At 33.4% G+C, this 14,980-nt stretch overlaps 2 protein-coding genes across 3 annotated transcripts in view; both read left to right on the top strand.

Annotated features, from left to right (window-relative positions):
- Window positions 1-14,980, top strand: part of LOC115414891 (uncharacterized) — a 185,128-nt gene that overhangs the window by 140,714 nt on the left and 29,434 nt on the right. The window lies entirely within an intron of this gene.
- LOC115415112 (tetratricopeptide repeat protein 13-like) overlaps window positions 1-14,980 on the top strand; it is a 32,867-nt gene that overhangs the window by 15,976 nt on the left and 1,911 nt on the right. The window contains exons 8-17 of one of the 2 annotated variants that reach the window (XM_030128568.1): window positions 505-635; window positions 725-857; window positions 2,760-2,852; window positions 3,026-3,109; window positions 3,881-3,965; window positions 4,144-4,250; window positions 6,834-6,969; window positions 10,026-10,105; window positions 12,212-12,290; window positions 13,179-13,258. In XM_030128568.1, the coding sequence (XP_029984428.1) occupies window positions 505-635; window positions 725-857; window positions 2,760-2,852; window positions 3,026-3,109; window positions 3,881-3,965; window positions 4,144-4,250; window positions 6,834-6,969; window positions 10,026-10,105; window positions 12,212-12,290; window positions 13,179-13,258 (1,008 nt within the window). Of the gene's footprint in view, window positions 1-504; window positions 636-724; window positions 858-2,759; window positions 2,853-3,025; window positions 3,110-3,880; window positions 3,966-4,140; window positions 4,251-6,833; window positions 6,970-10,025; window positions 10,106-12,211; window positions 12,291-13,178; window positions 13,259-14,980 lie in introns of both variants that reach the window. The other variant, XM_030128567.1, reaches the window with a different exon arrangement.

Raw genomic sequence — 14,980 nt, 5'->3', positions numbered from 1 at the left:
ATTTACTTTATCAACATCAAATAAAAAGTGGGAGAGTGTTTAAAGTCCACACTTTCAAATGCAATTGTCCCTAGTGGTCTACGTGATTGACTTCTGACGCTATGACGTGTTGAAAATGTCATGTGGTTCAGTCACGGGGCCGTGACCACGGACCCCAAAGGGTTAACATACACATAGGATAGGAACTAGATTCAACAGTTTCATGTTCAGGTTGTATGTTTCTTGTGTTACATTTGAAAATTGAAAAGAAAAAGACCTTGATCAGAAAAAAGAATAAATGTCTGAATGTCCTCTTTTCCATTTATTTATTTATTTAGAACATGCAAAGAAACAAAACAAAATAAAACAAAACAAAGCAAATGAAGACAAAAACAAAATAACATTTAAATGAACAGACTTTATCCTCAAGTACGTGCAAGTCTGAATTTTACATGGTCGAAAAGGAGTAGGAAGAAGAATTATGTTGGAGGGTTTAATCTGTAAACTGTTTTGTTTTTTTTGAAGGGATGTGTTACCGCAGAACTTCGACAGCTACAGCAGCGAAGTGCAGAAGCTGATCTGCACGGCCGACCACCTAGGGGCGCTAATGCAGTACGACACACCGGGATTCTTACCCAATAGGAGAATACACAGAGGTAACGCTGAATAAAAAAACAAAAAAAAACTGCATCAGATGAGTGAGATTGAAAGCAGCCGTACTCAGTGTGTGTCTGTGCTCCTTCAGCCATGGGTTTGGCCACGCTGGAGGTGATGCAGGCCATGCATCGGACGTGGAGCAACTCCAAAGTACGAGTCAACGGAAAGACCAGACAAATGCAGTGGAGAGATATGTTCGACATAGCCGTCAAATGGAGGAGGTGAGGACACGGGTTAGAGGTCATTTATGCTCAGGAGAATGAATGAATGAGGTTTTTGGTTTAGGGTTAGGGTCTCGATTCAATTTTTCTGAATAATTTTAAACTTAAGGCACTTTTTTTTTTAAAACTTCGCCAAAAGAGTGAATAACTAAATTCATCATCAGGTCCATTCCATAATTTCACACCCACAACCCCAGTCCATCTAGACCTCACATTTGTCCTCGAATCAAAAACATGCCATGATGTTGAAAAACTAACAGCAAAAAGATCCACTGAAGCTTCTAAAAATAAAGCAGGGGTGTCAAACATAAGACCCACGGGGCAAAACCGGCCCGCCAAAGGGTCCGATACGGCCAGTGGGATGAATTTGTGAAATGAAAAAAATTTACATTGACGATATTAACAATCATTTAGTTCATTACATACAGAACAATATGATCTCTAGTAACATACTATCATAATAACCTAGAATTAAAGACAACTAAAAATATTTGTTTTTGCTTTAGTGTAAAAAAAAAACAAAAGTAAAATTACATGAAAATGTTTAGGTTTATAAATTATCCTTTCACAATAAAATGTGAATAAGATAAAGGATAAACAAATATGAACAACCTGAAATGTCCTAAGAGAAATAAGTGAAATTTTAAGATAATTTTATTAACCCATAAAGACCCAAACAGCCCCTGATTCTGAAACCATCTACTGCTCTAAAATGTGTAAAAGCTTCTGATCCTCTAATCCTATCAATCCGTGTCAATAATTGGTGTAAAATACAGTTCTTCATCTTTTCATGGTCATCAGATATGACCCATTTGGACGTTCAGTGGCTCTGTAGTTACCATGGAAACACTGTCATCTTCTACAACATTGATTCACCAGTAAAACACATGGAGTTGGATCAGTGACAGTGGATGGACACACTGGGTTTATGTTCAGTTAATGAGAGATTTGACTGGAAACGTCACTTTTTCTTGGCTTTTCTACGGTTCTGACATAATAACCCTCAGCTTTAATCTGAGCTTTTATGAACATCTACGTGATCAGTGAATTAAATACAGGGAAATAGCCGAATTTCACTGGAAAAATGCAAAATTCAGAGGATAATATTACAATAAATGGTGATAAATCACTCAAGAAAGGTTAAATGGAGAGAAAAATTCATTTGGGAAGTGACATAAAAGTAGCATTGGGTCTGTCTGGGTTAATATAGCTCAAGTTTTTGTTCATTGTTGTGCATGTTTTATTAATAAAAGCTGATGCTGAAATTAAATTAATGCAAATAAGTTACACTGGTCTAAAAGTAAAAACCTCCAGAATAAAAGTCACTAATACAGTCATAAATTAATAATAAACATAAATTCAGTCCAAATCCTGATTGGCTGAAGTTGCCAAGATACAGAATTAATGAGAGAATGTGTTTTACTCTTCATTTTATTATTTATTGTTTTGTTTTTTTTGTTAATTGTTAGTATTATTTTCCCCATTCCCCATTTAGAGGTAGAACATTTATCGTCATAGAATAAAAAAAACAAACAAAAACAAAATCAATACTGAGAGAATTTAAGTAAAGACCATCTTCAAGGTGTTTTGGAAGTAAAGATAATTTAACCCAAACGAACCAATGAAGTAATATTTATCCAAATATAAAGCTACACAGGAATGAGAAAAAGGCAGACGTTGCTACTCCATATCCAACGTCGAGCTCATTTTCAGCCGTTTCCTCAACCGTAAAAGCAGAAAAAAAAAGGAGAAGAAAGCTGCAAATGTGTAAACCAGCCGTGTGAAATGAAAGGAACTAAAGCTCAGATGTAAGTGACGGACTTTAAAGACACGTGGTCCGTCGTCTCCTGGGTTTAAGGGGCTTCAGCGCACACAGACTAAAGGTGGTTTCTGTCCCTGCAGGATCGCAGATCCAGACCAGCCGGTCCTGTGGTTGGACCAGATGCCTGCACGGAGTCTGAGCCGAGGCTTCAACAATCACATCAACCTCATCAGGTACCAGTGAGGGAACGTCCACAGGGTGGGGGGTGGGTGGGGGGTGGGGGTGTTGACTGTGGAGACGTCCGCTGTTGAATGACCCTGGTTCTAACAGTCGAACGCAGGCCTGGTTCAGTGACAGCAGGTTTTCACCACTTTCACATGATCTGTTGAACCTCTTGTTCTTTCAGAGGACAGATCATCAACATCAGATACCTGGCATACTTCGACAACATCCTCGACTTCATTAAAGACCGAATACTGGTGTATCATGGGTAAAAATACCACCCGACATACACATCTGCTTTAGTAGTTAGAAGGATGTTCTGCACTCAGGTGGATCTTTCCTCTTTCTTTCTTTCTTTCTTTCTTTCTTTCTTTCTTTCTTTGTCTTTATTTTGTTATTTTTCTAATTTAATTTTCTTTGTTTCCTTGTTTTTTTTTCTTTTCTTTTTTACTTTTTTCTTTCTTTACGTTTCTTTTTCTTTTTGTTTCTTTCTCGGTCTTTTATTTTCTTAATTTTTTTCTTATTTTATTTTTCTTTGTTTCTTTGTTTTTTTTTCTTTTCTTTGTTTCTTTGTTTTTTTTTTCTTTGTTTCTTATTTTTCTTTTTGTTTCTTGATTTCTTTTTTACATTTCGAGTTTGTCTGTTTCTTTTTTATTTTACTTTTCTTTGCTTTACTTTGTTCATTTCTTTTTTACCTTTTCTTTTTTCTTATTTTACTTTTCTTTGTTTCTTTGCTTTTTCTTTTTATTTAACTTTTTGTAGTTTGTTTCTTTTTTCTTATTTTACTTTTCTTTTTATCTTTCTTTCTTTTTCTTATTTCACTTCATTTTGTTTTACACTAACTCTTTATTTACTTTTCTTTCTTTTCAATAGTCTTTTTCACTTGTCATTTCTTTTTAATCTCTTGTGTGTTTTGTTTTTTCTTTATTTCCTTTATCGTTTGTATAAATCAGTTTTTTCTTGTAACGTAAATAATTCATTTTTCTTTCTTTTTTTCCTTTCTCTCCTGTAAACTCTCTCTGATGACCGTTGTTTTCAGGGCATACAACCCCAGAGGACTCTTAGAAGTACGTCAGGCTCTAGAAAACGTAAATAAAGTAGAAGATCTACTTCCAATAATGAAGGTAAGGACAAAAAAAAGTAAAAAAACAAAAACAAAACAAATATCCAACAGCTCCTTTAATTGTGAATGTTTGCCTGTGGCGTGTGTCCTGAACAGTAGAACATACATCATACATTCATGTGTCGCAGGCGTTCAGCACCAGTTTGTTTGTTTGTTTGTGTGTTTATTTTCTGAAGCAGTTCAACAGTAAAACCAGAGATGGCTTCACAGTCAACTCCAAGGTGCCCAGCATGAAGGATTCTGGGAAAGAGTACGACGGCTTTACCATCACCATCACTGGAGACAGGTGCAGTACGACTGTGGTCCATTTTATGGGTTTGTCCAACACAAATCCTCCTTTAACCCTTTCATGCACAGTGGTCACTACAGTGGACAGTTATTCTGCAGCTGTTCTCTTGTTTATTCATGGATTTTGTTGTTTTAGTTTCATATCAGCCAACACAATGCACTTACACTGCAATTGATTACATTACTGTAACTTGGCTGTTCTTGATAAACCAAATCTAACATGTTAGAGTGTAAATCAATTACTTGTTATCGGTATTAGACTGTAATTCACAACAAAAGTTTTTTTTTTTTTTTGGCATATTATCTCCATGAAGTGACTAGTATTAGAGTACACTACAAACAAAAAGTTAAGGATATTTCTTTTTTTTTTTTTTTTGTCTTTTTTTTGTCATTTTTGCCATTTGTAAATAAAACTATGTCTGGCCATTAAAAAAATGTGTTTCAATTTAATTCACACACAAAAAAAGTAAAAAGCGTTGTGCAAAAATCCCGCCTGAAAAAAAATAGCCCCAAAAAATTTTTTAAATATCCATAACTTTTTGTTTGTAGTGTATGTTAAAATATGAGAAAACATCAAATTAGCAGCATTTAATGTTTTTATTTCATAGTTTTCATATAGTGTATCAGTAAATACACGTTTCATTGCTTTAAAAATGAAACGCACATTTTTGCAACTCCATGAAAAATAGCTTCATTAAAAAAAAATAAAAATAATCTCATTGTTTTTTTTAAATGCCTGAAGAGGAATAAAGAAAAAAAAATCTTGATTAACGTTCTCATAATTCATGCATGAAAGGGTTAAATAAATATATGATTACAAATACTAAAGCTGTGTGAGAGTTGATGAACTTTATCCAATTGAATATTTCTGAACATTGATTAAAACTATGAACATTTTACAGATAATTAACTCCTACTTGTAAAAATCTTACTGTAACCAGAAATAAAATACCATCCATTTAGGCCCATGAATATATATTTTTTCTCTAGTTTTTATTCAGTTTTATAATCTGTGGACCTGGTGATCAAACTGTGGTTTTGTATCATTATGTACATAGTAATAGTAATAAAATTTAAATTAGAATAGCTATAACACTCATAATTAAGTGAATGCGGACCAATGGGTGTGGGGTGGGGTCTACTACTTTTTATTTTTTATTTTTTTTAGTTTAAGTTTTTGTTTGTTGTTAGTTGTTTTTTTGGTAAACTGAAAAATTGGACATGCTTATACCTGTACTGAGAGGATATGTATACTGAAAATGTGTCCTAATAAAAAGATTTTTTAAAGAAAAAAAAATTAAATGTCTGTTGGAGGGAATTTGGGTGGAAAAGCCTGATTAGATTCTTTATTACGCCATGTATCACTAGTAAAGTAAAGGGACAGTATGTCCATGCAAGTGCTAATCACTCTCATATTTTCTGGACATGAACAAAATTGTCAAAAAAAAGTCTTTCTGGGGAAAAAAGGGCTTTTTGAAATAATTGGGAGCATTATGACTTTCACACTTTTTTTTCACTACCTGGAGATGTATTAGAAAAGAAGACAAATACCTCTTTAAAGGGTTCATATTTATCTAAACCCACTTTTCTCAGTCTGTGGTTCATTTCTTTGTGTATTTGGACCCTAATAGTTCATACAGTTTGAATTTGAACCCTCCAGCTGCTGCAAAACTGTCTTTATATTCATTCAGGCAAAAATCCAGTGGATTTCTACAACGTGTTTGAATTCCTGCTTAATTTGTTAAGTTCTATAACTAGTTACGTCTCAACATTTGCACACATAATTGTTATATTTGGTATTGTTTTATTTGGTATTTTTAATTCACTGTTTTTAATTGTACAGCTGTTTGTATGTCTTTTTAATCTATTCTTGTATATTATTCTATTTTACTTTTTTTATCCTACTGTACGACACTGTTTTTAATTGTACAGCTGTTTGTATGTCTTTTTAATCTATTCTTGTATATTATTCTATTTTACTTTTTTTATCCTACTGTACGACACTGTTTTTAATTGTACAGCTGTTTGTCTTTTTAATCTATTCTTGTATTTTATTCTGTCATTTTGCTTTTTCATTCTTCTGTACGACACTGTTTTTCATTGTACAGCTGTTTTAAGTCTTTAATCTATTCTTGCATTTTATTTTTTTATTTTGTTTTTTTTTTTTTATTCTTCTGTACAACACTTTGGTCCGCTGTGGCTACCCAGCGTTCAATATAGGAATAAGAAAAAAACAAAATACAAACAAGCAAAAACAAAGAAGTGAAACTAAATTTAAAAAAAAAACAGAAAACATAACCAACCAAATTAATGGTAATTTAAAGTAGAGTAGAGAGTAAATTATTTTCTTTTTAATTATTAGATCTTAACAATTGTAACCTTCAAAAATTGCCCTACATACCTTTTTTTTTTTTTTTTTTTTTTAAGCCAAAAATGAGCCAAAAATTCGTAAATCCAGGCTGGCCTCATTCCATAGTTTATCTCCAACAACAGATATACATCTTTTAGTCTCATTTTTAGCTTTTGTGTCTAGTGCACACGTTTACCAGTACCACTAACTGCGAGGTGTTTTGTGTTTCAGGGTGGGGAACATGTTATTCTCGGTGGAAACCCAGACCACAGAGGAGCGAACGCAGCAGTACCAGTCGGAGATCGAGTCCATTTACAAAGACCTCACCGTTAAAGGGAAGGCGCTGATGCTTTCCACAGAACTAGGGGTGAGACTGAGCTGCACATCTGACCTGTTTGATAATAGAAAACAGACACACTATACCTAAAGAGACAAATGGTGGATGTGAAAGGAGCAGACAGACTGTATTCTGTGCTTCATTTATCATATTTCATATCAGTGTTACCTGGACAATGAGTTAAATGAAGTTAATATCCAGTCAAATCTGATTATTATTGGGGTAAACTGATATCCGTTATTATAGTGTCTCACTCAGTCTATGTTTTGGATGTTATCCACGTAGACGGGCAACTATAAGAGGAAAAATTTAACCCTCAAAGATCTAAACATCCACCAGTGACCAAAACCATCCACTGATGTAAAGTGTTTATTAACTATTTAACCACTAATCCCATCAATACATGTCAATAATCGTGTAAAATACAGTTCTTCATCTTTTCATGGTCATCAGATATGACCATATTTGGACGTTCAGAGGCTCCGTAGTTACCATGGAAACACCATCATCTTCTACAACATTGATTCACCAGTCAAACCCATGGAGTTGGATCAATGACAGTGGATGGATACACTGGGTTTACTAAATAAAATTAACACAAACTAATAAACTACAAATTAGACAAAAATGAAGTAAAAAAAAAAAATAAATAAAATAAAAGTACTGAATAAAAGGAACAAAAGTGAATGGAAAAAAATCAACAAAATAAGTAACATGAACAAAATAAGCTACAAATAGAATGAAACTGAAATAAATTTAAACATTGATGCACCAGTAAAACCCATGGAGTTGGATCAGTGACAGTGGATGGACACACTGGGTTTAGGGCTGAACGATATGGACAAAATTTCATATCTCGATATTCATGCCAGATATCTGTACGATACGATATGACTACGGGTTCGGTGAAAACCAAGCATTTTTCAGAAAAATACAAACAACATAATACAAAAGAATGTGGAAAGTGCAGTTTTATTTATAAGAACTCACTGCCAGTCATCAACATTAACATAAAGTACGAATAAATGAAATTTGTTGTGACTTCCAGAGCTGTACACGCAGGGCGAGTGCGGGGGAAATCTATATCGTTTTATATCGTTACTTTTTTGATATTAATATCTTGAATGTTCATATCTAGATATCAATACGATAACGATATATCTTTCAGCCCTAACTGGGTTTATGTTCAGTTAATGAGAGATTTGACGGAAAAAGTCACTTTTCCTGCAGTTTTCTCTGTTTTGTTCCAAAGATTTTTTTTTTTTTTTTTGGATCAAGATCTTTTTGTTGAAGTTTTCTCAATATAATGCAAGTGCAGTGTTGAATGGTCCTTAAAGAAATCTTAAGTAAGCATGGGTGGAAATTAAACGCAGCTAGCACCATAGAAAAACAAAAACAAAAAAACAAAACAAAAAAAAAAAGCAAAGCAGAGCAAACAACAAACTACATAAAATAATCCCTCCTCAGTCATTGCCAGTGCACTAGAAATAATAAGGGGTCGCTATCATGACAAAAACCTGCGCTAGGAGTAAGTATGGAGTAAGTAGCATTATTAAACTGCACTTAAAAGTCAAGCTTTTACAGGGTCTGGAATGTTTTTAGGAAGGGTCCCCACACTTTCTGGAATTTCCCATTTGATTGCTGGAGTGAATGTCTAATTTTCTCCAGTCTTAAGCAGGACATAATGTCTTCTAACCACTGTGCATGAGTCGGGGGGGGGGGGGGGCATCCCTCCATCTAAACAGGATTGCTCGTCGAGCTAGAAGGGCAGCAAAGGATAAAGTGCGTTGTTTTTCTGTAGGTAGCTTAACTTCACCTTCCATTACACCAAACAGAGCAGTCAAGGGGTTTGGTTCCAACTTGATGTTTAACAGCTGAGAAAGTGTATGAAAGATTTCAGTCCAATATTTGTGAAGGCTTGAACAGGAAAAGATTTTTTTTATTGTCAATTCACTAGATGTGCATACAAAGAATTGACACAGTTTCTCTCTCACCTTGTTAAATGTCATGCATTAAAAAAAAAGAGGTAAAATAAGAATAAGAATTGGAATAAACATGTCAGTCTGTTGACAGTAGCAGCAGTAGTGCAACACAGTGTCTGTTTGAGGTGAGGAGGTGCATAATAGAACCAAACAGCAGCAGATAGGGCAATAGTGCAATGTTTATAATAAAGTGCAAATATAAAAACCTTTGAACTGATTCGGATTTTTGATGAATATCTACATGGTCAGTGAGTTAACTACAGGAAAATACCCGATTTTCTCAAAAAAAAAAAAGCAAAGGATTATAGTATAATAAATGGTGATAGATCATTCAGGAAAGGGTAGATGTTTACTGTCAGACCAGTAAAATACTATCATAATAACCTGAAAATAATGACAATTCAAGATTTTTCACTTTAAGTGTAGAAAAGTAAACTGACATGATCATATTTGCATTTACAACCTATCCTTTCACAAATAATCTGAACAAACATGAACAACATGAAGAGAAATAAGTGCAATTTTAATAATATTTATTCTTCCTGTTACTACAGGTTTTGAGTATTTGTTGTGATGAAAATGTGTAAATGCTGAAATAATGTGTAATATGCTTATTTTTCTTAATAATTTGTAATTTTTTCATGCTATTCAGTTTGTGAACATTTTCATTGTGTCATTTTCTTTTTTCGCTGTTATTATTTTCCTGGTTCTGATCCACTTCAGATCATATTGGGCTGAATATGGAACCTGAACTAACATGTGTTTGACAGCCCCGGTCTAAAGTTACATATTCATTTAATAATACGTCTATTCGTTTCTCCATCTGAACTCTGAGAAACCGTCTCTGCGCCTGTTTTTCTTTTTGTCCCGCTGCCAGTTTGGACTCTTTTTTTATTGTGTTATTATCTGTAATTTATCCAGATAATCTGCTCCTTTTGTCGTTTTAACTCGATGACATTATTCACCGTCTGACACTGATAGCGGGTGAATTTTCAGAACCCTTTTGTGTGTTTTGGCTCACGGGGGTTTTATTGTATCTGCAGTTTTATAGACTCGCCGTAAAGGCAGTTCCAGTCGACCTCATGACCGTGTGTGTCGTTTCAGGACGCAGATGCTGTGTGTAACCTCATCCTCTCCCTGGTTTATTACTTCTGCAACCTCATGCCGCTCTCCAGAGGATCCAGGTAAATCTAAAGACGAAACAACCCGAAAACACGGTAATAAATAATAAGGTTGTTAGTACCGTGATACTGGAACAAGTTAAGCCTTTAGGGGCTGGAGTTTTTTTTTCTTCAAGATTTCAAAAGCTGTATCTTGCAGGGGTGTAAGAAAATATCGGTTCCACAATATATCGCAATATTTCACTTCATGATACTGTATTGATATTAAAAAGCACTATCGATATTTTTAAGTATTTATTCAAATGCAGGCATGGCGAAAATTAATTTTTGTTTTTTGTTTTTCTTTGTTTATCATGGTCTTTTATTTCTGTATTCACATAGGTATTTTGCTCTGTTGTTTGTATACTACAAAAGTAGTTTTTTGATATTGCAGGTCATATATGTAGTTTTTTGAAACTGTTAACAGCTACTTGAGATAACCTTAAAGCACTTTTCACTGTCTGAAAGAGGCAAGTGTTAGTTTTTTTAATTGAGAATGCACAAAAATAATGTTCTGATGTTGGATGATTCAGGGACTGAACACTATGCATTCTTTTCGCAATAGAATACGAACATTTAAGCAGGATCTTAAACTGTAATATCTGTAAAACATTATTTATTTGTTTATTTATTTATTTGTGTGTTTTTTGTACTGTTAAACCTGCCTGTTAAAACTTTATTCATCCAAATGCTGCACTTGAAGTTTTTCCAGGAAATAATCTTTTAAAAAAAGAAACAAAACAAAAAATATTGCCTTGTTAACAGTATCATGATATATCGTTATATATCGTATCGTGATCCTAGTATTGTGATTTGTATCATGTCCCCAGATTCTTGCCGATACACAGCCGTAGTATCTTGGAGGTGGTTGGAGATAAACAAATATAAATATGCTGGTCTGGCAATCTTTTCTTGTTTTTTTTTTTTTTCTTGGTTTGTGTTTTTTTTTAATCCATTACAATGTGGGAAGACGCCAGAGTCTTCAGATTTTCTAAGTGTTAATTAAAAACCTTGAAATTGCCGACAAACTGCAGATAAATTAACCCTTTAGATGCCGAAGAGTTTTAAAAAAAATATTACATTTGGATATGAAGATTTCAGAAAGCTGTATCTTGGGGGTGATTGGAGATAGTCAAACTGTAAATGACAAAAATATTGGTTGTGATGGGAGTAAATGTCCTCATCTAATTTGCATATTGTGATGTCACAGGGTGGTGGCTATATTGGATTATGTAACTTTTAGTAAAATTTACTTTAGAAAATATTTACATGGATGTTTTCTTTGTTTTTGTTTTTTGTTTTTCTTCTTATCCTTCAAATAAATGAACTTACACATTAGTAGAAAGTCAAATGCACTAAGTTTTTTCATCTTTTTATCCAAATCTGTCCTAATTTATACAAACTAAAACTAAATCAACTTTACTTACTCACTAAACCAGCTCAGCTTTGTAATATTAATTGTCAAATGTTGCAACAAGAGCTGAGATTAAAACAGAAACAGGGAATATCTGTGTGGGTACTGACAGGACATAAAATGGTGTTTCTGATGTTTGTCTGAAATTATTTTTGATTAAAAGAAAAAGGGCTTTTTTTCACTAAGTGTAACTCAGCTTTATAATATTAGTACTTAATGTTTACGTTGAAAATTCAGTTAAAAATGGAAATAATAGAAAAACCAACAAGTGCAATGGCTTGATTTCATGTTTTCTTTCATTTCTTGATTATAAGCATCAACAGCTTATGTGATGGGATTTTTAGCGTTTTTAAGTCAATATTTGATTCTAAAAAAAATGTAATTACATCAAATTAACTCTCCAACTCTCTGATGCTCTGAATAAGAACTACTAATTGAGACTCATAATTTTAGTGTTATTTCATCTAAAATTCATTTGGAAGCTTCTACAAAAATAATTCTGGATCTTTACGGGTTAAGAGATATTTAGTTTCTTCATATTTAATCTGATTATGGTTTATAATGCGATTGTTTTCATTTTATCTGACAGAAATCAGCACATTTATAGTATAACAATGTATATTTGTTGTCTGTCTCCTTGATCGTTAATAACTGTTATCGTCAGTCTCTTTAGGTTCTGTGAACTCTAAGGTTAACTCTGGTGTTTTTATCGTCAGTGTGGTGGCCTACTCTGTGGTGATGGGGGCGCTGATGGCCAGTGGGAAAGAAGTCATCGGTCGGATTCCTAAAGGAAAGGTAGGTTGGTTTGGAAAATAAGATGAGACAGGATGGAGTTTATTATTATTATTATTAAAGACATTAAAACAAGAATAAAAGCATGTACTAAATCAATAAATAACAGTAATAAAGGAAACCAGGCCAATTTTAATTCGACTTTTGTCAATATGTTTATAGACTTATTACTATTATTATTATTTTGTATTGTTTGTCTTTACGCTGCATTTTTTTTTTTTTTACACTTTATTCTGTTGCTTCCTTGAACAGTGAATTTCCATGTTGTGAGATCAATAAAGTCTAGTCTATTTTAATAAAAGATGATGCCGAAATTCAGTTAATACAAATAAATTAAACTGGTCTAAAAGTAAAAAACAAGAAATAAAGAAATGTTCATCCCAAATACTAATTGGCTTTAGTTCCCAAGATACAAATTGAGAGAATTAATGACAAAATGGGTTTTATTTTTCATTTTGTTCTTTTTTTTTGGTTTATTTTGTTCATTTTTAGATTAGATTAGACTTTATTGATGATCAATGATTAAGGCAACTACAGAATAAAGTGCAGGAAAAAACTGCATGCATGAAGATAGTGCAAAAACATTTACATCAGAATGAATTGCAAAGAATGTTGTTAATTGTTGTTTATTTTCACAATTTTTACAATTATTTTATTAATTTTCTTTATTATTATCTTCATTTTCTTGATTATTTTCTTCATTTTTGCTCATTTTATTTTGCTTTTGTGATTTATTTAACTATAAAAGTCTATGAAATTATTAAAATTCTCACCATTCACTGGTCACTGGGATCAATAAAGTCTCTAAAAAAAAAAAGGCAAAAAGTTTATTCGCACATTTGCACACAATGAAACTAATTAACTGTGTATCATCTGTGTTTTGAACTCCAGCTGGTCGACTTCGAAGCCATGACCACACCGAGTCCAGACAGCTTCAGTAAAACGGCCAAGAGCTGGATGAATCTGAAGAGGTGCGATCATTAGAATATTTGACCAAGTTTGTAAATATTAAAAATGTTCCTTTTCTTATAATGTTATTAATGGTATATAATATGTAAATAGTTACAGATATCAATGTAGTTCCTATTGATCACTGATAGAAGTCATATATGGACTTTTATTTGGGTCCATGACCTTTGACCTTGAAGGGTCAAATTCAAGGTCACCAATGTCAAGATTTCAACAGTCTTCTCCGAAACATCTGGTTGGATTCATTTCAAATGTTATATGTGGCTTCTTTGGACAGTGTCTACAAAGTCTGTTCACAGTTTGGATGAATTTTTGAAATATTTAAAATGTGCCTTTCCTTATAATGGTCCGTATTATTATTATTATTTTTTTTTAAATTTGTTTTATTGGACAAGGAGCAAGGTATCTCTGCATCAACATTCATACATATGATATCCATTAGAGTCCTTTTTGTTTTCCTTATTTTATACATTCAACAGTGTCAAACAAACAAACAAACCATAAAAAAAAAAAAACTGAACTGAGTGCTTACAGTTTTGGTACTTCTCATTAAAAAAAAAGACAATCACACTTTTCAATACTTCTGGGTTCTTTAAACATTACACTTTTATGCAAAAGTAAAACATTCACAAAGAATAAATACAAGGAGATTGTAAACAAGAAATTCTTAGAGGAGTGATACAAATTCTGGGCGGCCAGAGGATACAAATTTAATCCATTTGTCCCAAATATGGTAAAATGTATCCCTCTGGATTCTGATAGAGTAAGTCAATTTTTCCATTTTGAAAATTTGCAAGACGGTCTCGTACCAGTCTTCTAATGTTGGTGGAGTTGGCTTTAACCACCTTCTTGTAATGGATTTCTTGCTGGCTGCTAAAAGCGCCTGTAATAATTTTGTATCCTCCCTCCGTTCTAGTACTGAGACATCACCAAGATATAAATTCACAAAGTTATAAGGAACATGAATCTTGAAAACCGATATTGAAGTCCCATGAATATCCCTCCAATACTGGTGCATCTTGGGGCAGCCCCAGAACACATGATAATGATTAATGGTCCGTATTTTGATGGTTCATTACATGGAAAAGGTTAGAGATAGGATAGAATAGAAAACGGTTGCAGAAAAAGTGATTTGCCCACCCCTTGTTTTCTTCAGTTTCTTGTTCATTTTAATGCCTGGTCCAACTAAAGGTCCATTAGTTTGGGCAAAAATAATGATACCAACAAAAATGTCTCATAGTAGTTTAATTTCAGAGCTGATATCTATACATTTAACATGTTTTCTGGATAAAAACCAAAGTCACTTCAGTTCTTCCATCAGTATCTATGGCATCGTACTGACAAAAACAGTGCTTTTAGACATTCCATGTTCTCTTTTCTGTCTGTTTTAGTCACATGACACACACAGGAGTTAGGACTGGATCACAGAACCATTGTTTTTGATGACTTTTGATGGTCTAAGAATTTTTTTTCCGCAACTGTATGACTTCTATCGGTGATCAGTAGGAACTATATTTATCTCATTTTTTTCTATTCTGTTCTACAGTTGCGGAAAAAAATATTAGACCATTGTTTTTGATGACTTTTGATGGTCTAATAATTTTTTCTGCGACTGTATATGGACTTTGATTGGATGAGTTGGGTTCTCCTCCAGTGAAAGTCCCGCCCACTTCTGTAGTTAGATCGATGTGCATCCAGACCACAGGACTGGAACATAGAACAGA

This window comes from Sphaeramia orbicularis, chromosome 24, assembly GCF_902148855.1.
Source record: "Sphaeramia orbicularis chromosome 24, fSphaOr1.1, whole genome shotgun sequence".
NCBI classification, from domain to species: Eukaryota; Metazoa; Chordata; class Actinopteri; order Kurtiformes; family Apogonidae; genus Sphaeramia; species Sphaeramia orbicularis.
This window is presented reverse-complemented; position numbering and strand designations above follow the sequence as displayed.